Raw genomic sequence first — 22,658 nt, 5'->3', positions numbered from 1 at the left:
GTCTGGGCCCCCCTAGGGGTTTCTAGGAGCACGGCCTAATACCAGCTAAATTGGGCATCCTTCCATTGCCCTGAGATGGAAGGGCCAGATATGTTTATGCTAGGTGTCACTTCCATAGTTGCCTAGGTCCTAAGCCTTTTATAGGCACAGACTCATGTCCACCAACCTAGGGAGGCCTCTGGACTCTTCATGCAATGTAAAGCATTGGAGACTCAATATGATGGGTTTGCGTTCCCATTTCTTCTCCAAGGTCCATGTGAACTGAGTGTCCCCTGGGCACTGTGGAGAAGTATATCAGTGCAGTCATTGCTGTTGTATAGACAACTTATTCTTCAATTACATTTTTTTTAAGAATTTGACATAGGAAGTGTAGATGTAAGGATTACATTGAAAACAATTTCCTCTACAGTTATAAGTAGGTAACTCTCAAGCATTCTCATTTCTAAGAAACAATAAAATTTTTTGGTTACTTTATTGTAAATCTAGTTTTCCTTTAGCCTGTTTATACGAACACATTAGGATAAAATGTGTGACTGCTGCCAGCAAGAGTTCTTCTTTTAACAGGAATGCATGCCACAGACAGGTTGCTTAGGTACAATTCCAAGACCCATGCCCCTGTTAGTGTTTGCGAAATGTACTCAATTGTCGATTCACCATCATTACAGGATCCAAAGGCATGATTGGATAGGAGAGATCAGGCAAGGTCATGAAAGGTGGGATAAGAAAGAAAAGACATTGAAAACTAACAGGGTCACAGTAGGAATGGAACAGCAGAGGCCTTCTACTTCGACTGGACAGGAATAGCCGGTAGGCCTCCAGGCCTGGGCATGTGCGGGGACGTTATGAATTAATATGGCTTCACCAGCCTGTCTTGCCCTTGCCGTCTGGCCCTCTTAGTGATTTCTAGGATCATGGCCAAATATCAGCTACATTGGGCATTCTTCTGTTGCCCTGAGTTGGGAGGAGATATGCTTACATCATCTCATTTCCATGACTGCCTTGGCCCAGAGTCTGTCACAGGTACAGACTCATTCCCACCAAGCTAAGGAAGCCTCTGGACTCTTCATACAATGTGAAGAACAGGTCGGTTCGTAAACAAGGATGGGGAAGAGAGGCAGGAGCTGGGGCAGTAAGGGTGAGTCAGGAGAATATTTGGGTCAGCAGTAAAGTGTTGGCAGGTCATTGAAAGAGGGATATATATAGGTTACCCTCTCCCCCCCCCCTCCCCCCCACCCTGGCATCTTCAAAATGGAGCTGAGCAGTGTAAAATTAAGAGTTGTGTAAAACTGTAATTTATCAAGTTAGTGATAAACTGGTTTTAAGTAGGTTTTTATTGTCATTCACAATGTGAAGGTCTATGCAGATACAGCCACACGAGTGATACGATTTAATACTACATTTCAATTACACGGAAATATGCCTTGTTGTTCCAAAAATTAAGGGGTCTTTGCTTTTCTGTTGGCCCTGGTGTCTGTTTTATTTCTTCACCTGTACGTTAGCAACCGGTGTTCAGTTCCATGCACGCTACCAGCTCTGTTACAAGGCTTTGTAACATTCCTGCCCTCATCTTGCCGATACTCAGGACAGCTTCATGGTCCACCACCTCATTGCAGTCATACTCCTTTGTCACTTTATTGGTGATGAGGGTAAGTCCGAACACTCGCAAGCCACAGTGCCTAGCGACAGTGACCTCAGGAACAGTACTCATTCCTGCAAAAATGATAGGCAGCAGAAGAAGTGTGTTAAGAAGATATGATTTGCTGTATGAAGAAGCCATAACCACATGTAATTTCCAAGGACCGGTTTTCATCGCCTCGGGTGAGTGTCAGAAAAGAATTTACCAGAGTGTTTTTTTTCCCTTATTGGCCCTGTGTTTTTTCTCTTTTTTTGTCCCTCCCGGGAGATAAAATGATAGTAGTGGAGGTGGGTGGAGGGGAGTGAGTGGAGGGGAGTGAGTGTGGGGAGTGAGTGGAGGGGAGTGAGTGTGGGGAGTGTCTACTCATGATGCTTCTCCAAAATGAGGCTTGATGGACCAGCTAGTTTTTTCCTGCCATTTGTTCATAATTACAATGTAATAAAGAATCCAGTATTCCAAGATAAACAAAAGGAAAGAATTTTAAAGTGGGGGAATCTTTCACATGACATTGACACGACTGAACCTGATTGCTCAATTTGTAAATATAATAAAGCAGAGTTTGGTATAGTGATATTCTATCACTCAATAGAATTGAATCGTTAGTGAATTATATGACATTGGAGATAGGTGCACATGAGGAAGGATAGTTGTCCCATTGTGTGTTGTTCAAATGAATTTTAAAGCTTAAAGTTTGAGTTAATTGGAGTGTGTAATATCCTCATTCTCCAATGTACTTGCCATGGATTGATAGGATGTCACTTTGCTCTCCTAGCCTTTCACATGTCAGATTTCTGAAACCAACGTGGCTGCAAGTGAAAGCACAATGCAAATGCCATAACGAGGAAGGCAAATCTGGGGATAATTTACTCCAGACCTGCGTACCTTCGAGTACCGACCTCAAACACACCATTTTCCACCTCTGTAACATTACCTCCATTTAATGCCCAATTAAGGCTTCATCCTGCCACTGCCGCAATTAGATGAGCACCGGGTGGCCTTGTTACCGCCCAGGAAGCACTGCAGGAAAAACCATGCAGGCTGCTTGCCGGTCCCAGGGTGGGGTGAGGGGGTGGTGGTGGTCCCTTGTTGAAAGGCACTTTGTGCCTGAACCTGGATTCGGAATCAGGAAGGGGATCCCCCGGTGAGAGCCACCCCCCTGCCCTTGCTATCGATCCCCGTACACTTCAGCAACTCCCCCCCCCCCACCCCCCACAACACTGACCTACCTGAGCCTGTATCCAGCGCCACTCCTGGGTATTGCTGGATGCTCCACCAGCATCAGCCACCGCCACAGAGGCGGGACCTCTGCTGCTGTCCAGTTAAGTGCCTAATTGGCACTTGATTCTGCAGGCCTCCCACAGAAGAGGCGACGCAGGGTTCTAGGCATCGTTTTTGCCGGACGTCAAGACCCCCATCGCCCAAATAAAATCCCAGTCTATGTTTCTCCCTTCAATGTATACATCCCTCATACTCCAATCCTTCAATGTGTTCATCCCTCTATCTCCAATCGTTCAATATGTACATCCTCCCATCTCCAATCCTTCAATATATACATCCCCCATCTCCAATCCTTCAATATGTACATCCCCCATCTCCAATCCTTCAATGTGTACATCCCCCCCATCTCCAATCCTTCAATATATACATCCCCCATCTCCAATCCTTCAATATGTACATCCCCCATCTCCAATCCTTCAATATGTACATCCTCCCATCTTCATTCCTTCAATGTGTACATCACCCCATCTCCAATCCTTCAATATGTACATCCTCCCATCTCCAATCCTTCAATATGTACATCCCCCCCATCCCCAATCCTTCAATATGTACATCCCCCATCTCCAATCCTTCAATGTGTACATCCTCCCATCTCCAATCCTTCAATGTGTACATCCTCCCATCTCCAATCCTTCAATGTGTACATCCTCCCATCTCCAATCCTTCAATGTGTACATCCCCCATCTCCAATCCTTCAATGTGTACATCCTCCCATCTCCAATCCTTCAATGTGTACATCCCCCATCTCCAATCCTTCAATGTGTACATCCCCCATCTCCAATCCTTCAATGTGTACATCCCCCATCTCCAATCCTTCAATGTGTACATCCTCCCATCTCCAATCCTTCAATGTGTACATCCCCCCATCTCCAATCCTTCAATATGTACATCCTCCCATCTCCAATCCTTCAATATGTACATCCCCCCCATCCCCAATCCTTCAATATGTACATCCCCCATCTCCAATCCTTCAATGTGTACATCCTCCCATCTCCAATCCTTCAATGTGTACATCCCACCATCTCCAATCCTTCAATATGTACATCCCCCCCATCCCCAATCCTTCAATATGTACATCCCCCATCTCCAATCCTTCAATGTGTACATCCTCCCATCTCCAATCCTTCAATGTGTACATCCCCCCATCTCCAATCCTTCAATATGTACATCCCCCCCATCCCCAATCCTTCAATATGTACATCCCCCCCATCCCCAATCCTTCAATATGTACATCCCCCATCTCCAATCCTTCAATGTGTACATCCTCCCATCTCCAATCCTTCAATGTGTACATCCCCCCATCTCCAATCCTTCAATGTGTACATCCCCCATCTCCAATCCTTCAATGTGTACATCCTCCCATCTCCAATCCTTCAATATGTACATCCCCCCATCTCCAATCCTTCAATGTGTACATCCCCCATCTCCAATCCTTCAATGTGTACATCCCCCATCTCCAATCCTTCAATGTGTACATCCCCCATCTCCAATCCTTCAATGTGTACATCCTCCCATCTCCAATCCTTCAATGTGTACATCCCCCCATCTCCAATCCTTCAATATGTACATCCTCCCATCTCCAATCCTTCAATATGTACATCCCCCCATCTCCAATCCTTCAATGTGTACATCCCCCATCTCCAATCCTTCAATGTGTACATCCCCCATCTCCAATCCTTCAATGTGTACATCCCCCATCTCCAATCCTTCAATGTGTACATCCTCCCATCTCCAATCCTTCAATGTGTACATCCCCCCATCTCCAATCCTTCAATATGTACATCCTCCCATCTCCAATCCTTCAATGTGTACATCCCCCATCTCCAATCCTTCAATGTGTACATCCTCCCATCTCCAATCCTTCAATGTGTACATCCCCCCATCTCCAATCCTTCAATATGTACATCCCCCCATCTCCAATCCTTCAATATGTACATCCCCCCCATCCCCAATCCTTCAATATGTACATCCCCCATCTCCAATCCTTCAATGTGTACATCCTCCCATCTCCAATCCTTCAATGTGTACATCCCCCCATCTCCAATCCTTCAATATGTACATCCCCCCCATCCCCAATCCTTCAATATGTACATCCCCCCATCTCCAATCCTTCAATATGTACATCCTCCCATCTCCAATCCTTCAATATGTACATCCTCCCATCTCCAATCCTTCAATATGTACATCCCCCCCATCCCCAATCCTTCAATATGTACATCCCCCCATCTCCAATCCTTCAATATGTACATCCTCCCATCTCCAATCCTTCAATATGTACATCCCCCATCTCCAATCCTTCAATGTGTACATCCTCCCATCTCCAATCCTTCAATGTGTACATCCTCCCATCTCCAATCCTTCAATGTGTACATCCCCCATCTCCAATCCTTCAATGTGTACATCCTCCCATCTCCAATCCTTCAATGTGTACATCCCCCATCTCCAATCCTTCAATGTGTACATCCTCCCATCTCCAATCCTTCAATGTGTACATCCCCCATCTCCAATCCTTCAATGTGTACATCCCCCATCTCCAATCCTTCAATGTGTACATCCCCCATCTCCAATCCTTCAATGTGTACATCCTCCCATCTCCAATCCTTCAATGTGTACATCCCCCCATCTCCAATCCTTCAATATGTACATCCTCCCATCTCCAATCCTTCAATATGTACATTCCCCCCATCCCCAATCCTTCAATATGTACATCCCCCATCTCCAATCCTTCAATGTGTACATCCTCCCATCTCCAATCCTTCAATGTGTACATCCCCCCATCTCCAATCCTTCAATATGTACATCCCCCCCATCCCCAATCCTTCAATATGTACATCCCCCCATCTCCAATCCTTCAATGTGTACATCCCCCCATCTCCAATCCTTCAATATGTACATCCTCCCATCTCCAATCCTTCAATATGTACATCCTCCCATCTCCAATCCTTCAATATGTACATCCCCCCCATCCCCAATCCTTCAATATGTACATCCCCCCATCTCCAATCCTTCAATGTGTACATCCCCCCATCTCCAATCCTTCAATATGTACATCCTCCCATCTCCAATCCTTCAATATGTACATCCTCCCATCTCCAATCCTTCAATATGTACATCCCCCCCATCCCCAATCCTTCAATATGTACATCCCCCATCTCCAATCCTTCAATGTGTACATCCTCCCATCTCCAATCCTTCAATGTGTACATCCCCCCATCTCCAATCCTTCAATATGTACATCCCCCCATCTCCAATCCTTCAATGTGTACATCTCCCCATCTCCAATCCTTCAATATGTACATCCCCCCATCTCCAATCCTTCAATATGTACATCCCCCCATCTCCAATCCTTCAATATGTACATCCCCCATCTCCAATCCTTCAATGTGTACATCCCCCATCTCCAATCCTTCAATGTGTACATCCCCCCATCTCCAATCCTTCAATGTGTACATCCCCCCATCTCCAATCCTTCAATATGTACATCTCCCCATCTCCAATCCTTCAATATGTACATCCCCCCATCTCCAATCCTTCAATATGTACATCCCCCCATCTCCAATCCTTCAATGTGTACATCTCCCCATCTCCAGTCCTTCAATATGTACATCCCCCCATCTCCAATCCTTCAATGTGTACATCCCCCATCTCCAATCCTTCAATATGTACATCCCCCCATCTCCAATCCTTCAATATGTACATCCCCCCATCTCCAATCCTTCAATATGTACATCCCCCCATCTCCAATCCTTCAATGTGTACATCTCCCCATCTCCAGTCCTTCAATATGTACATCCCCCCATCTCCAATCCTTCAATATGTACATCCCCCCATCTCCAATCCTTCAATATGTACATCACCCCATCTCCAATCCTTCAATGTGTACATCCCCCATCTCCAATCCTTCAATGTGTACATCCCCCATCTCCAATCCTTCAATGTGTACATCCCCCCATCTCCAATCCTTCAATGTGTACATCCCCCATCTCCAATCCTTCAATATGTACATCCCCCCATCTCCAATCCTTCAATGTGTACATTTCCCCATCTCCAGTCCTTCAATATGTACATCCCCCCATCTCCAATCCTTCAATATGTACATCCCCCCATCTCCAATCCTTCAATATGTACATCCCCCCATCTCCAATCCTTCAATATGTACATCCCCCCATCTCCAATCCTTCAATGTGTACATCCCCCATCTCCAATCCTTCAATGTGTACATCTCCCCATCTCCAATCCTTCAATATGTACATCCCCCCATCTCCAATCCTTCAATGTGTACATCCCCCATCTCCAATCCTTCAATGTGTACATCCCCCATCTCCAATCCTTCAATGTGTACATCCCCCCATCTCCAATCCTTCAATATGTACATCCCCCCATCTCCAATCCTTCAATATGTACATCCCCCCATCTCCAATCCTTCAATATGTACATCCCCCCATCTCCAATCCTTCAATGTGTACATCCCCCATCTCCAATCCTTCAATGTGTACATCTCCCCATCTCCAATCCTTCAATATGTACATCCCCCCATCTCCAATCCTTCAATGTGTACATCCCCCATCTCCAATCCTTCAATGTGTACATCCCCCATCTCCAATCCTTCAATGTGTACATCCCCCATCTCCAATCCTTCAATGTGTACATCCCCCATCTCCAATCCTTCAATGTGTACATCTCCCCATCTCCAATCCTTCAATATGTACATCCCCCCATCTCCAATCCTTCAATGTGTACATCCCCCATCTCCAATCCTTCAATGTGTACATCCCCCATCTCCAGTCCTTCAATATGTACATCCCCCCATCTCCAATCCTTCAATATGTACATCCCCCCCATCTCCAATCCTTCAATATGTACATCCCCCCATCTCCAATCCTTCAATATGTACATCCCCCCATCTCCAATCCTTCAATGTGTACATCCCCCATCTCCAATCCTTCAATGTGTACATCTCCCCATCTCCAATCCTTCAATATGTACATCCCCCCATCTCCAATCCTTCAATGTGTACATCCCCCATCTCCAATCCTTCAATGTGTACATCCCCCATCTCCAATCCTTCAATGTGTACATCCCCCATCTCCAATCCTTCAATGTGTACATCCCCCATCTCCAATCCTTCAATGTGTACATCCCCCCATCTCCAATCCTTCAATATGTACATCCCCCCATCTCCAATCCTTCAATATGTACATCCCCCCATCTCCAATCCTTCAATATGTACATCCCCCCATCTCCAATCCTTCAATATGTACATCCCCCCATCTCCAATCCTTCAATGTGTACATCCCCCATCTCCAATCCTTCAATGTGTACATCCCCCCATCTCCAATCCTTCAATGTGTACATCCCCCATCTCCAATCCTTCAATATGTACATCCCCCCATCTCCAATCCTTCAATATGTACATCCCCCCATCTCCAATCCTTCAATATGTACATCCCCCCATCTCCAATCCTTCAATATGTACATCCCCCCATCTCCAATCCTTCAATATGTACATCCCCCCATCTCCAATCCTTCAATATGTACATCCCCCATCTCCAATCCTTCAATGTGTACATCCCCCATCTCCAATCCTTCAATATGTACATCTCCCCATCTCCAGTCCTTCAATATGTACATCCCCCCATCTCCAATCCTTCAATATGTACATCCCCCATCTCCAATCCTTCAATGTGTACATCCCCCATCTCCAATCCTTCAATATGTACATCTCCCCATCTCCAATCCTTCAATGTGTACATCCCCCATCTCCAATCCTTCAATGTGTACATCTCCCCATCTCCAGTCCTTCAATATGTACATCCCCCCATCTCCAATCCTTCAATATGTACATCCCCCCATCTCCAATCCTTCAATGTGTACATCCCCCCATCTCCAATCCTTCAATATGTACATCCCCCCATCTCCAATCCTTCAATGTGTACATCCCCCCATCTCCAATCCTTCAATATGTACATCCCCCATCTCCAATCCTTCAATGTGTACATCCCCCCATCTCCAATCCTTCAATATGTACATCCCCCCATCTCCAATCCTTCAATATGTACATCCCCCATCTCCAATCCTTCAATATGTACATCCCCCCATCTCCAATCCTTCAATGTGTACATCCCCCCATCTCCAATCCTTCAATATGTACATCCCCCCATCTCCAATCCTTCAATATGTACATCCCCCCATCTCCAATCCTTCAATGTGTACATCCCCCATCTCCAATCCTTCAATATGTACATCCCCCCATCTCCAATCCTTCAATGTGTACATCCCCCCATCTCCAATCCTTCAATGTGTACATCCCCCCATCTCCAATCCTTCAATATGTACATCCCCCCATCTCCAATCCTTCAATGTGTACATCCCCCCATCTCCAATCCTTCAATATGTACATCCCCCCATCTCCAATCCTTCAATATGTACATCACCCCATCTCCAGTCCTTCAATATGTACATCCCCCCATCTCCAATCCTTCAATGTGTACATCCCCCCATCTCCAATCCTTCAATGTGTACATCTCCCCATCTCCAGTCCTTCAATATGTACATCCCCCCATCTCCAATATGTACATCCCTCTATCTCCAATCCTTCAAAGAACAAAAAAGAACAAAGAAAATTACAGCACAGGAACAGGCCCTTCGGCCCTCCAAGCCTGCGCCCATCCAGATCCTCTATCTAAACATGTCGCCTATTTTCTAAGGGTCTGTATCTCTTTTCTTCCTGCCCATTCATGTATCTGTCTAGATACATCTTAAAAGACGCCATCGTGCCCGCATCTACCACCTCCGCTGGCAACGCGTTCCAGGCACCCACCACCCTCTGCGTAAAGAACTTTCCACGCATATCCCCCCTAAACTTTTCCCCTTTCACTTTGAACTCGTGTCCTCTAGTAATTGAATCCCCCACTCTGGGAAAAAGCCTCTTGCTATGCACCCTGTCTATACCTCTCATGATTTTGTACACCTCAATCAGGTCCCCCCTCAACCTCCGTCTTTCTAATGAAAATAATCCTAATCTACTCAACCTCTCTTCATAGCTAGCGCCCTCCATACCAGGCAACATCCTGGTGAACCTCCTCTGCACCCTCTCCAAAGCATCCACATCCTTTTGGTAATGTGGCGACCAGCACTGCACGCAGTATTCCAAATGTGGCCGAACCAAAGTCCTATACAACTGTAACATGACCTGCCAACTCTTGTACTCAATACCCCGTCCGATGAAGGAAAGCATGCCGTATGCCTTCTTGACCACTCTATTGACCTGCGTTGCCACCTTCAGGGAACAGTGGACCTGAACACCCAAATCTCTCTGGACATCAATTTTCCCCAGGACTTTTCCATTTACTGTATAGTTCACTCTTGAATTGGATCTTCCAAAATGCATCACCTCGCATTTGCCCTGATTGAACTCCATCTGCCATTTCTCTGCCCAACTCTCCAATCTATCTATATTCTGCTGTATTCTCTGACAGTCCCCTTCACTATCTGCTACTGCACCAATCTTAGTGTCGTCTGCAAACTTGCTAATCAGTCCACCTATACTTTCCTCCAAATCATTAATGTATATCACAAACAACAGTGGTCCCAGCACGGATCCCTGTGGAACACCACTGGTCACACGTCTCCCATTTTGAGAAACTCCCTTCTACTGCTACTCTCTGTCTCCTGTTGCCCAGCCAGTTCTTTATCCATCTAGCTAGTACACCTTGGACCCCATGCGCCTTCACTTTCTCCATCAGCCTGCCATGGGGAACCTTATCAAATGCCTTACTGAAGTCCATGTATATGACATCGACAGCCCTTCCCTCATCAATCAACTTTGTCACTTCCTCAAAGAATTCTATTAAGTTGGTAAGACATGACCTTCCCTGCACAAAACCATGTTGCCTATCACTGATAAGCCCATTTTCTTCCAAATGGGAATAGATCCTATCCCTCAGTATCTTCTCCAGCAGCTTCCCTACCACTGATGTCAGGCTCACCGGTCTATAATTACCTGGATTATCCCTGCTACCCTTCTTAAACAAGGGGACAACATTAGCAATTCTCCAGTCCTCCGGGACCTCACCCGTGTTTAAGGATGCTGCAAAGATATCTGTTAAGGCCCCAGCTATTTCCTCTCTCGCTTCCCTCAGTAACCTGGGATAGATCCCATCCGGACCTGGGGACTTGTCCACCTTAATGCCCTTTAGAATACCCAACACTTCCTCCCTCCTTATGCCGACTTGACCTAGAGTAATCAAACATCTGTTCCCAACCTCAACATCCGTCATGTCCCTCTCCTCGGTGAATACCGATGCAAAGTACTCGTTTAGAATCTCACCCATTTTCTCTGACTCCAAGCATAACATTCCTCCTTTGTCCTTGAGTGGGCCAATCCTTTCTCTAGTTACCCTCTTGCTCCTTATATATGAATAAAAGGCTTTGGGATTTTCTTTAACCCTGTTTGCTATAGATATTTCATGACCCCTTTTAGCCCTCTTAATTCCTCGTTTCAGATTGGTCCTACATTCCCGATATTCTTTCAAAGCTTCGTCTTTCATCAGCCGCCTAGACCTTATGTATGCTTCCTTTTTCCTCTTAGCTCGTCTCACAATTTCACCTGTCATCCATGGTTCCCTAATCTTGCCATTTCTATCCCTCATTTTCACAGGAACATGTCTCTCCTGCACGCTAATCAACCTCTCTTTAAAAGCCTCCCACATATCACATGTGGATTTACCTTCAAACAGCTGCTCCCAATCTACATTCCCCAGCTCCTGCCGAATTTTGGTATAGTTGGCCTTCCCCCAATTTAGCACTCTTCCTTTAGGACCACTCTCATCTTTGTCCATGAGTATTTTAAAGCTTACGGAATTGTGATCACTATTCCCAAAGTAGTCCCCTACTGAAACTTCAACAACCTGGCCGGGCTCATTCCCCAACACCAGGTCCAGTATGGCCCCTTCCCGAGTTGGACTATTTACATACTGCTCTAGAAAACCCTCCTGGATGCTCCTTACAAATTCTGCTCCACCTAGACCTCTAACACTAAGTGAATCCCAGTCAATGTTGGGAAAATTAAAATCTCCTATCACCACCACCCTGTTGCTCCTACATCTTTCCATAATCTGTTTACATATTTGTACCTCTATCTCACGCTCGCTGTTGGGAGGCCTGTAGTACAGCCCCAACATTGTTACCGCACCCTTCCTATTTCTGAGTTCTGTCCATATTGCCTCACTGCTCGAGTCCTCCATAGTGCCCTCCTTCAGCACAGCTGTGATATCCTCTTTGACCAGTAATGCAACTCCTCCACCCCTTTTACCTCCCTCTCTATCCCGCCTGAAGCATCGATATCCTGGGATATTTAGTTGCCAATCATGCCCTTCCCTCAACCAAGTCTCAGTAATAGCAATAACATCATACTCCCAGGTACTAATCCAAGCCCTAAGTTCATCTGCCTTACCTACTACACTTCTTGCATTAAAACAAATGCACCTCAGACCACCAGTCCCTTTACATTCATCATCTGCTCCCTGCCTGCTCTTCCCCTTAGTCACACTGACTTCATTATCTAGTTCCTTACAGGTTTTTGTTACTACCTCCTTACTGTCAACTGACCTCCTCAATTGGTTCCCATCCCCCTGCCACATTAGTTTAAACCCTCCCCAACAGCGTTAGCAAAAGCACCCCCAAGGACATTGGTTCCAGTCCGGCCCAGGTGTAGACCGTCCAATTTGTAATAGTCCCACCTCCCCCAGAACCGGTCCCAATGTCCCAAAAATCTGAACCCCTCCTTCCTGCACCATCTCTCAAGCCACGCATTCATCCTGACTATTCTTTCATTTTTACTCTGTCTATCACGTGGCACTGGTAGCAATCCTGAGATTACTACCTCTGACGTCCTACTTTTTAACTTGGCTCCTAACTCCCTAAACTCTGCTTGTAGGACCTCATCCCGTTTTTTACCTATATCATTGGTGCCTATGTGCACAACGACAACTGGCTGTTCACCCTCCCCCTTTAGAATGTTCTGCAGCCGATCTGAGACATCCCTGACCCGTGCACCTGGGAGGCAACATACCATTCGGGAGCCTCGTTTTCGACCACAGAACCGCCTATCTACTCCCCTTACAATCGAATCCCCTATGACTATAGCCCTTCCACTCTTTTTCCCGCCCTTCTGAACAGCAGAGCCAGCCACGGTGCCATGAACCTGGCTACTGCTGCCTTCCCCTGGTGAGCCATCTCCCTCAACAGTATCCAAAATGGTATACTTGTTTTGGAGGGAGATGACCGCAGGGGACTCCTGCGCTGCCTTCCTGCTCTTTCTCTGCCTTTTGGTCACCCATTGCCTTTCTCCCTCAGCAATCCTAATCTTCGGTGTGACCAATTCACTAAACGTGCTATCCACGAAGTCCTCAGCATCACGGATGCTCCAAAGTGAGTCCATCCGCAGCTCGAGAGCCGTCATGCGGTCTAACAAGAGCTGCAGTTGGACACACTTCCTGCACGTGAAGGAGTCAGGGACATCAGCTGTGTCCCTGAGCTCCCACATTGAGCAAGAGGAGCATGACACGGGTCTGAGATCTCCTGCCATTTTTAATCTTAAGCTTAACTTAGTTAAATGAAAAAGGAACGAAAAGTTTTTACCAATCACGATAAAACCAGAGAAATAGAAAAAGCCTTACCTTATATACACCCCACCGAGTCCTTTTTTTTGGCTAGAGGAGGAGGGCGGGTGGGAGACACTACGTGTGGTGTCTCGGGTTCAGAAACTGCCCAAATATATAGTGTTTTACTTACCCAGCAGCCCCCTGGCCTCCGCCGAAAACAAAAGGAAATTAAGTTTACTTTCAAACTTCAATATGTACATCCCCCCATCTCCAATCCTTCAATATGTACATCCCCCATCTCACATCCTTCAATATGTATATCCCCCCATCTCCAATCCTTCAATATGTACATCCCCTCATCTCCAATTGTTCAATATGTACATCACCCCCATCTCCAATCCTTCAATATGTACATCCCTCCCATCTCACATCCTTCAGTGTGTTTAGTCTTCCAATGCTTTGTTCCCTTCTCTCCTCCTTTGCTGTTCTGATTTTTTTTATTCTTTCATGGGATGTGGGCATTGCTGGGGCAAAGCCAGCATTTGTTGCCCATCCCTAATTGCCCTTGACAAGAGAGTGGCTTGCTAGGCTATTTCAGAGGGCAGTTAAGAGTCAACCACATTGCTGTGGGTCTGGAGTCACATGTAGGCCAGATGTAAGGATGGCAGATTTCCTTCCCTAAAGGACATTAGTGAACCAGATGGGTTTTTACAACAATCGATGATAGTTTCATGGCACCATTACTGAGACTAGCTTTCAATTCCAGATTTTCATTAATTAATGAAATTAAATAATTAAATTAATATCTGTAAATTCCACCAGCTGTCATGGTGAGATTTGAACCACCTGCCTGGGTTACTGTTTCAGTGACATTACCATTATGCCACCGCCTTCCTTTCTTGTATTGTAAGTATTTATTTTGGAGATTAATTTCTCTGATTAAAAGTTCAAGAGTTTTCATCCAGTATTACATTCCAGGTGTTGCGTAACTTTGAAGGGGACCAGCATTAATGGAAAGTTATTTGTGTACCTTTTCACTGTGCTGGTAACTACATGGATACCTTGACCTCCAAGATTGCCCACCACGTTTTGCATTCAGTGTAAGTTGTAATAGTCATTATTATAAGAACATAAGAAATAGGAAAAGGACTAAGCTATATGGCCCCTTGAGTTTGCTCTGCCATTCAATAAGATTATGGCTGATCTTTATCAATTCTAATTCCCTGCCATATCCCCATATCCTTTGATTCCCTTAGTGTCCAAAAATCTACCGATCTCAGTCCAGAAGATAGAGATATCGAATGGAGAGATTGAATGCTCTTGAGTGGAAAGAGTGAAAGAGATGAGGTAAATCACCAAAGTGATGAGTAGATGATGCCAAGCTTAGGTTTTAAAGCCTGAAGATTTCAGAGAGGGGAAAGAAACTTGAAGGGTGATCAGGAGTTTTGAAATCTGGGAAAGAATCAGTTAAAGTAGAAGAATGTTTCATTAGCTTTAATGTTTTAAGGATCCCAAGAGGAGGAAGGGTCTGTGAGCTCGCAGCTTTGTAGCTTAGGAAGAGCAAGAGAAGAAAGTGCAGAAGAGGACTATCGTGGTCTCAACAAAACAGAGAACCAGAAGACAGGTTGCAATGGAAAAGGGATTTAAAGGGCTAGGGATGAGAGAAGGATGGCACATCCTGCAACAGAGGGGAGGATGTGGTGTAGTGGTAATGTCACTAGACTAGTAAGTCAGAGCCCCAGGCTAATGCTCTGGGGGACATGCGTTTGAATCTCACCACGGCAGATGGTGAAATCTGGAATTAAAATCTAGTCTGATGGTAACCATGAAACTATTGTTAATTGTTGTAGAAATCCATCTGGTTCACAAATGTCCTTTAGGACAGGAAATCTGCTGTTCCTACCTGGTCTGGCGACAGACCAACTGTAGTTGACTCTTAACTGTTCTCTGAAATGGCCTAGCAAGCCACTCAGTTCAAGGGCAATTAGCAATGCTGGACTAGTCAGTGATGCCCACATCCCGCGAATGAATAATAAAAGAAACATTTTTCTTGTATCGTATCCAGGATTGCAAGGGAAGTGTTAAAAAAAAGGATCTTCAGATGTGGGAGCAGTATTCTAGTCTTGGATGGCCATCAGCTTTATGGAGAGTTACAAATCATTGAGAGCAGAAGAAGTGTTTGATGTGAAAGTGGAAGCCAAGACCGGAGACAGACAGAGCGAGAGAGGAGCACAGCCCGAGGAGCGGAGGTTTAAAAAGCGCGCCAAATCACAGAGTTGGAGACCGGAGACAGAGACAGCAGGAACGGAGCAGGGAAAAATTGAAAAGTGACATCAGAGTGATGCCACAATCAACAGAGAGAGCAAGGAAGAAGCTACCTGTTTGGTGAGTATCTGGTAAGTGATTAAGGTCCATTCTAATCCTAACGTTTAAAACAGTAAAGGAATAGTGGTAAGCTTAGTAAAATGTATAAAAGGAAAATAAAATAAATAATTGAGTAAAGTAATTAAGCAGTTAATTAAAACACATTAAGGATGGCAAGACAGGTGATGTGTCACTGCTGCAGCATGTGGGAGCTCCTGTATGCCAGTGTGATCCAGGGCAAACACGTCTGCAGTAAGTGTTTGCGGCTCGAAGAGCTTTGGCTCAGAGTCATTGAACTAGAGTCCGAGCTGCAGACATTGCGACACATCAAAGGTTATTGCAGAAAATAAAAGCTCACGGTGTAGGGGGTAACATATTGGCATGGATAGAAGATTGGTTAGCTAACAGGAAACAGAGAGGCATAAATGGGTCATTTTCTGGTTGGCAAGATGTAACGAGTGGTGTGCCACAGGGAGCTGTGCCACAGGGGCCTCAACTTTTTACAATTTATATAAATGACTTAGATGAAGGGACCAAAGGTATGGTTGCTAAATTTGCTGATGACACAAAAATAGGTAGGAGAGTAACTTGTGAAGAGGACATAAGGGGGCTACAAAGGAATATAGATAGGTTAAGTGAGGTGGGCAAAGACCTGGCAAATACTGTATAATGTGGGAAAGTATGAAATTGTCCACTTTGGCCGGAAGAATAAAAAAGAAGCATATTACCTAAATGGTGAGAGATTGCAGAGCTCTGAGATGCAGAGGGATCTGGGTGTCCTAGTGCATGAATCGCAAAAGGGTAGTATGCAGGTACAGCATGTAATTAGGAAAGCTAATAGAATGTTATTATTTATCACAAGGGGAATTGAATACAAAAGTAGGGAGGTTATGCTTCAGCTATACAGGGCATTGGTGAGACCACATCTGGAGTACTGTGTACAGTACTGGTCTCCTTATTTAAGGAAGGATGTAAATGCGTGGGGCGCAGTACAGAGAAGATTTACTAGACTAATACTTGGCATGGGCGGGCTGTCTTATGAGGAGAGATTGGACAGACTAGGCTTGTATCTGCTGGAATTTAGAAGAGTAAGAGGCAACTTGATTGGCGCGTACAAGATCCTGAGGGGTCTTGACAGGGTGGATGTGGAAAGGATGTTTCCCCTTGTGGGAGAATCTAGAACTAGGGGTCACCTATTTAAGACAGAGATGAGGAGAATTTTTTTCTCTCAGAGGGTCGTGAGTCTTTGGAATTCTGTTCCTCAAAAGGTGATGGAAGCAGAGTCTTTGAATATTTTTAAGGCAGAGGTAGATAGATTCTTGATAAGCAAGGGGGTGGAAGATTATCGGGGGTAGGTGGAAATGTGGAGTAATCAGTTCAGCCATGAACTTATTGAATGGCGGAGCAGGCTTGCAGGATCGAGTGGCCTATTCTTGCTCCTAATTCATATAGTTGTAAACTTCTGGGAGGCAGTCTTAGCAATGGAGGATGTGAATGCTCTGTTTAAACTCAGCGGAAACAGCAAGGCCAATGTCAGCCGATGAAGGAGAACTAAGGCAGCAAGTAAAAGCTATTGAATAGACTTGTAAGGGGCATGAAGAGCCTGCATTTGCAGAATTTCAGAAACACAATTTTCAATACTATTGTCATGCAGGCCCCCACCTGCCAAGAATGAGACATATTAGTTTCGCTACATGAACATTGATTTTTAAACTGTTACTGGAGTGAAGAAAGAACTTGTTCTTTTTAAAAAAAAAACACCAGAACCTTGACTGAAAAGACATTTGCATAGTAACAGACAGTACTTGGAAAGGACAAAGGAGCCACTCCCTGTTCCAATTTAATCCACAATGGACTTTTGATGACCAGACGTTGAAGGTGGAGAAGCTAGCATTTCAGGTTAACTGCTAAGATGGCCGAATACACAAACAGTTGTGGTCTGACCAGTTTAGTCACGAGACTAACTGGCTGTTGGACATTTTTGAATTTGAACTTGCCACAGAATTTGATAGACTCAGAAAGCTCTTTGCTCCTGAACTGAGAACATCTCTCTCCTGTCTGCTCCCATCTCTTTCTCACAGAACTGAAGACCCATTGAAGACACATGAACCCCAAGAGAGAAAAGTCTCCTACAGTGAACAAGGTTTAAGAAGAATACTGGGCTCCAACGAAAATCCTACCTACGAGCAAGAACTACCTACAAAAGGACTACAGGGAGCTCGAAGCACAGTAACAAGAAACTCTTCTGAGATTGCCTCAAACCTCTCCACTTTATTTTTCTTCTCTTTTCTGTCTCTATTTGCATGTGCATATTGTGTATGCATGCTAGCATGGGGAGCTATGTGTTTCCATAGGCGTTAACCGAATTAGATTTTAAGTTTTAATGAATGTCACTTTTCTTTAAACCTAAGAAAGCCTGTTTGTGCTCATTTCTTTGCCTTATAATTGGAAAGTGGGGAACAAGAATTAACAAAAGGGGGTGCTCAAAACACAGAGTGTTTAAAAATTAAATCCTGTTACAATAAGGTGAAGGCTAAAAGGGACCCCTAGACACCCTTTTCACCAGGTCGTAACACTATGTTGAACATGACACGGTAACAACCTGGAGCTTGTGAACTAGTAATCCAGAGGTAATCTAAAGGTTGTGGCACAGTGGCGCAGTGGTTAGCACCGTAGCCTCACAGCTCCAGGGACCCGGGTTCGATTCTGGGTACTGCCTGTGCAGAGTTGGCAAGTTCTCCCTGTGACCGCATGGGTTTTCGCCGGGTGCTCCGGTTTCCTCCCACAGCCAAAGACTTGCAGGTGATAGGTAAATTGGCCATTGTAAATTGCCCCTAGTGTAGGTAGGTGATAGGGATTATGGGATTACTGCAGGGTTAGTATAAATGGGTGGTTGTTGGTCGGCACAGACTCGGTGGGCCGAAGGGCCTGTTTCAGTGCTGTATCTCTAAATAAAAATAAAAAAATAAATAATAATCCAGACTCTGTGAGTTCAAATCCTACTGCAGCAAGTTGTGAAAGTGAATTTTGGTAATTTGTGGGCTAGCATCAGAAAAATGACTGTGCCTTTTTCTGGATTGTTATTTGATTGAAAAATTGATTGATTTGATAGCAGTCTTTAAGATTATGAAAGGGTTCGAAACAGTAGATGTAAAGAAGATTCTTCCACTTGTGGGGCCACAAATATAAGCTAGCCAGGTGAACCCTCTCTCGCTGCGCAGCAGAGGGCCCACCTGCCACTGATAAAATGCCAGTGGCGGCACAAAGAGGTTCTTAATTGGCCGCTTAAGTGACGCAATTGGTTTTTCGGCACGGAGTGCCATCCTCCACCTTCGGTGGCGCTGGTAAAATATCATGGTGGTGGGAAGGTGGCAGGCACTCCACCCCCCGCCTTCCCTTACCATTTTACCACCCCCCCCCCCCCCCCGGTCCCCCAAACCACCTTTCGGCCTGACCCTAGAGGGCTGGTAAAATCCAGCCCACTCTGTGCAGTGCAGAGGGAGTGCTGCACTGTCACCATTTGAAGAAGAGCAGGTGAGTTCTCCCGACCAATATTTATCCCTCAAACAACACGGAAAACAGATGACCTGATCATTTCTTTCATTGCTGTTTGTGGGACTTTTCTGTGCATAAATTGGCTGCCGCATTTCCTACCGTACAACAGAGACTGCTCTTTATTGGCTGCAAAGCACTTTGGGATGTCCTGAGGTCACGAGAAGTGCTAGATGAAGCTAAGACTATCTTTTGTGCTGTAGCCTGTTAATAACATACTGCGTACTGATTGGTATGAAATACCTTACCCACAGCATCAACTCCGAATTTGTGAAGAAGACGTGCTTCAGCAACTGTTTCAAAGCTGGGGCCTCCAAGCATGCAGTAGACACCTTCATGTACACAATTCGAGCAATCCAGTTCCCTGCTTATATCCAGAGCCAGCTTGCCGAGGTCCCTGTCATATGCATCAGACAAACAGGGGAAACGGGTACCAAACCTACAAACAAGAACATCTTAATACTTTATTTTCTTATTATTCTCCCTCTTCTTTTTCCCCAAAGATTTTCTCACATCTACAAAAATAATTCTGCTGAAAGATCATAGCATAGAGTCTTACAAATCATTTACAGCACAGAAACGTGCCTTTTGACCTAACAAGTCTATGTCGATATTAATACTTCTCATGACCCTCCTCTCACCCTTCATCTCACCCTATCAGTATCTCCTTCGATTCCTTTCTCCCTCATGTGTTTATCCAGCTTCCCCTTAAATTCATCTATGTTATTCGCCACAATTACTCCGTGTGGTAGCAACGCCCACATCCCATGAAAGAATTTTTAAAAAGCAGACTGGGGTTCTTTTCCCTAGAAAAGATAAGGTTGTGGCATAACCTGATAGAGGTCTTTAAAATTATGAATGACTTTGATAGGGTGGACGTAGCAAAGATGTTTCCACTTGTGAGGGAGACCAAAACTAGAAGCCATAGATATAAGATAGTCACTAATAAATTCAATAGGGAATTCAGGAAAAACTTCTTTACTCAGAGAGTGGTGAGAATGTGGAACTCACTACCACATGGAGTGGTTGAGGCAAATAGCATCGATGCATTTAAGGCAAAGATAGATAAGCTCAAGAGGGAGAGAAGAATAGAAGGATATGCTGATCAGGTTAGATGAAGTCGGCTCCTGTGGAGCATAAACAAGAGCATAGACCAGTTGGACCGAATGGCCTGTTTCTGTGCTGTACATTCTATCTAATTCTATGCAAATGAAAAATTGAAAGGGAGCAGGTGGCAAATTTACAAGCTTCTACTGTATGGACCCGCATGACTATGTACCGTTCATCATTGGGTCCGCAGAGTGGATTCTGCCCAGCAAAACCTGGCATATTAATGTGATCCTTAATTATCATGATGTCCCCTGGGTTGTAACCATCGGCAATTGATCCTGCGGCATTGGTCACGATTAGGACTTCGACGCCCAGCAATCGGAACACCCGGATAGGAAACGTCACCTGGGCAAACAGGGAGGAAAAACACCTTTTAATAATGTTGCGAAAGATGGCCTTCACGTTACTGGCACATTCAATACCTGATGATATAAAACAATTTTGGTCACTATTGAGTGTGTTGTGGGACAACCTTTAGAGCGGACCACCTTAAGAAGCTGTAAGTGAAGGTCACAAGTGGAAGGGATGTTGCGTCACACATGACCAGGGAGTTGTGGGTGTAGCCCGACAGAATAAGATATGTTTAGATGTGGCTCATGCAGTAACTGTTTGTACATATATGTACAAAGATGCCTACCTGGAGTGCTGAAGATCCTGAACAGCAGCTGGCAGGAGACCTCACAACAGTACAGTGAGCTAGGACCACAGATAGGACCCTGTGAGGTGTTGAAACTCTGAGTACAGTAGGCAATTTGCCAGGAGATCAGAGCTCTCAACTAATCTGGCAATGGGTTGAAAAATTTGAAAAGCAGTAGCTGTTTTAGTTTTCCCATTTCTTTTGCTTCATGGGCAGGGCCCAAGCTGAAAAGAGAGGGAAGAACTCCACAGCGCCACTTGAAGTCCACAGCAAAGTAGAACTGCTGGCGCTGCAGCTGCAGCTGTCTGTCCAAAAAAAAATTTCACTCACCATTTAAAAAAAAAGCTGTTATAAAATAACAAACCAGCCTGTGTAAACGATACTGTCCCACTGTTTAAAAAAACTGAGCTGTGTAAACAGAAAGCATCTGTGGTTTCTCACTCTTAAAAGGAGCAGGCCTGCATAAAACTAATCTGTACAAATAAGAAGAAAAGAAGTGTGACCGTGAAAAAGAAAACCTGTGAAAAGTCCTGTATTTATAAAAACAAGCGGAATTATTAAGATAATGGCTTTCAAATATCCAGTTATAGATTGGAAGCTGTCAGACATAGCGTCTGAATTTGAACTGTTTCACAGCGGATAGAACTGTGTTTTCTGTATCAAGAAGTGAGTGAAGTAGAGAAACAAGCTACCAAAATTAAGATCGCACTGGGCAACGAGGCCTGCAATGGATCCATACGTCAGGATTGTCAGCTGAGAATCAGAAAGACCCTAGCAAGATCTGGACATTCCTGGAGTAGCAACTCAAGGTGAAGGTAAATTTCTGAGTACATAGGCTTGAGCTTATGACCCATCAGCGAAGGCAAGATGAGTCCATTGAACAGTTTGTTGCGAGGTGCCAAGACAAAGCTGGAGAATGTGACTTTGCAGATATTGAATTATTGAAATGAAGCAGATTATAGAGCTGGTAATTGCATCTACCTCATTAGAAGCCTTTTTAAAAGACTTGCTAGAAAAGAAGAAAGGGCTATAGATGCACAACTCAATGATGGAAGGAAATTTGAAACCATGTTGGCTAGGGCTAACAGTTACAAGCATTGGGAGTGGCGACAACAATTGGGATGGCTCAGAGGTCTGCTAAGCCTTGTGGCAAATGTGGCCTGAGTCACCCAATTCACATTGTCCAGTGGACAAGGACCAGCGCAAAGCTTGTGGCATGCGAGGACATTGCGTAAGGCAGTGCAGAAGGCCGAGCTCAGATACTGCACACAGGAATGGTAGCAGATCACATACAAAGAGAACGTCTGCAAGACAGGATGGCAAACACAACAAAAGCCCAAGCAGGTCAGCAAGGAGACAGATTGCCAGAGGACACGGCTGAAAAATGCACTCGTGCGAACAGCGAGCAAGCATTCCACATTGCTGATTTAGATCAACAGGTCAATGTTATCACGCAATCGTCAGCATTTGCCATGAT

The 22,658-nt window shown here is 45.0% G+C and overlaps 1 protein-coding gene across 1 annotated transcript in view; it reads right to left on the bottom strand.

The window, feature by feature from the left end:
• Positions 1-1,313: 1,313 nt before the first annotated feature.
• The window catches only part of pnp4a (purine nucleoside phosphorylase 4a), a 38,537-nt gene continuing 17,192 nt past the window's right edge, over positions 1,314-22,658 (bottom strand). The window contains exons 4-6 of the mRNA XM_068048624.1: positions 20,714-20,889; positions 19,683-19,873; positions 1,314-1,710 (exon numbers count right to left, since the gene is read on the bottom strand). Coding sequence (XP_067904725.1) covers positions 1,496-1,710; positions 19,683-19,873; positions 20,714-20,889 — 582 coding nt within the window. The 3' untranslated portion in view covers positions 1,314-1,495. The remainder of the gene's footprint in view (positions 1,711-19,682; positions 19,874-20,713; positions 20,890-22,658) is intronic.

This window comes from Heterodontus francisci, chromosome 16 (genome assembly GCF_036365525.1).
Source record: "Heterodontus francisci isolate sHetFra1 chromosome 16, sHetFra1.hap1, whole genome shotgun sequence".
Classification (NCBI taxonomy): Eukaryota; Metazoa; Chordata; class Chondrichthyes; order Heterodontiformes; family Heterodontidae; genus Heterodontus; species Heterodontus francisci.
This window is presented reverse-complemented; position numbering and strand designations above follow the sequence as displayed.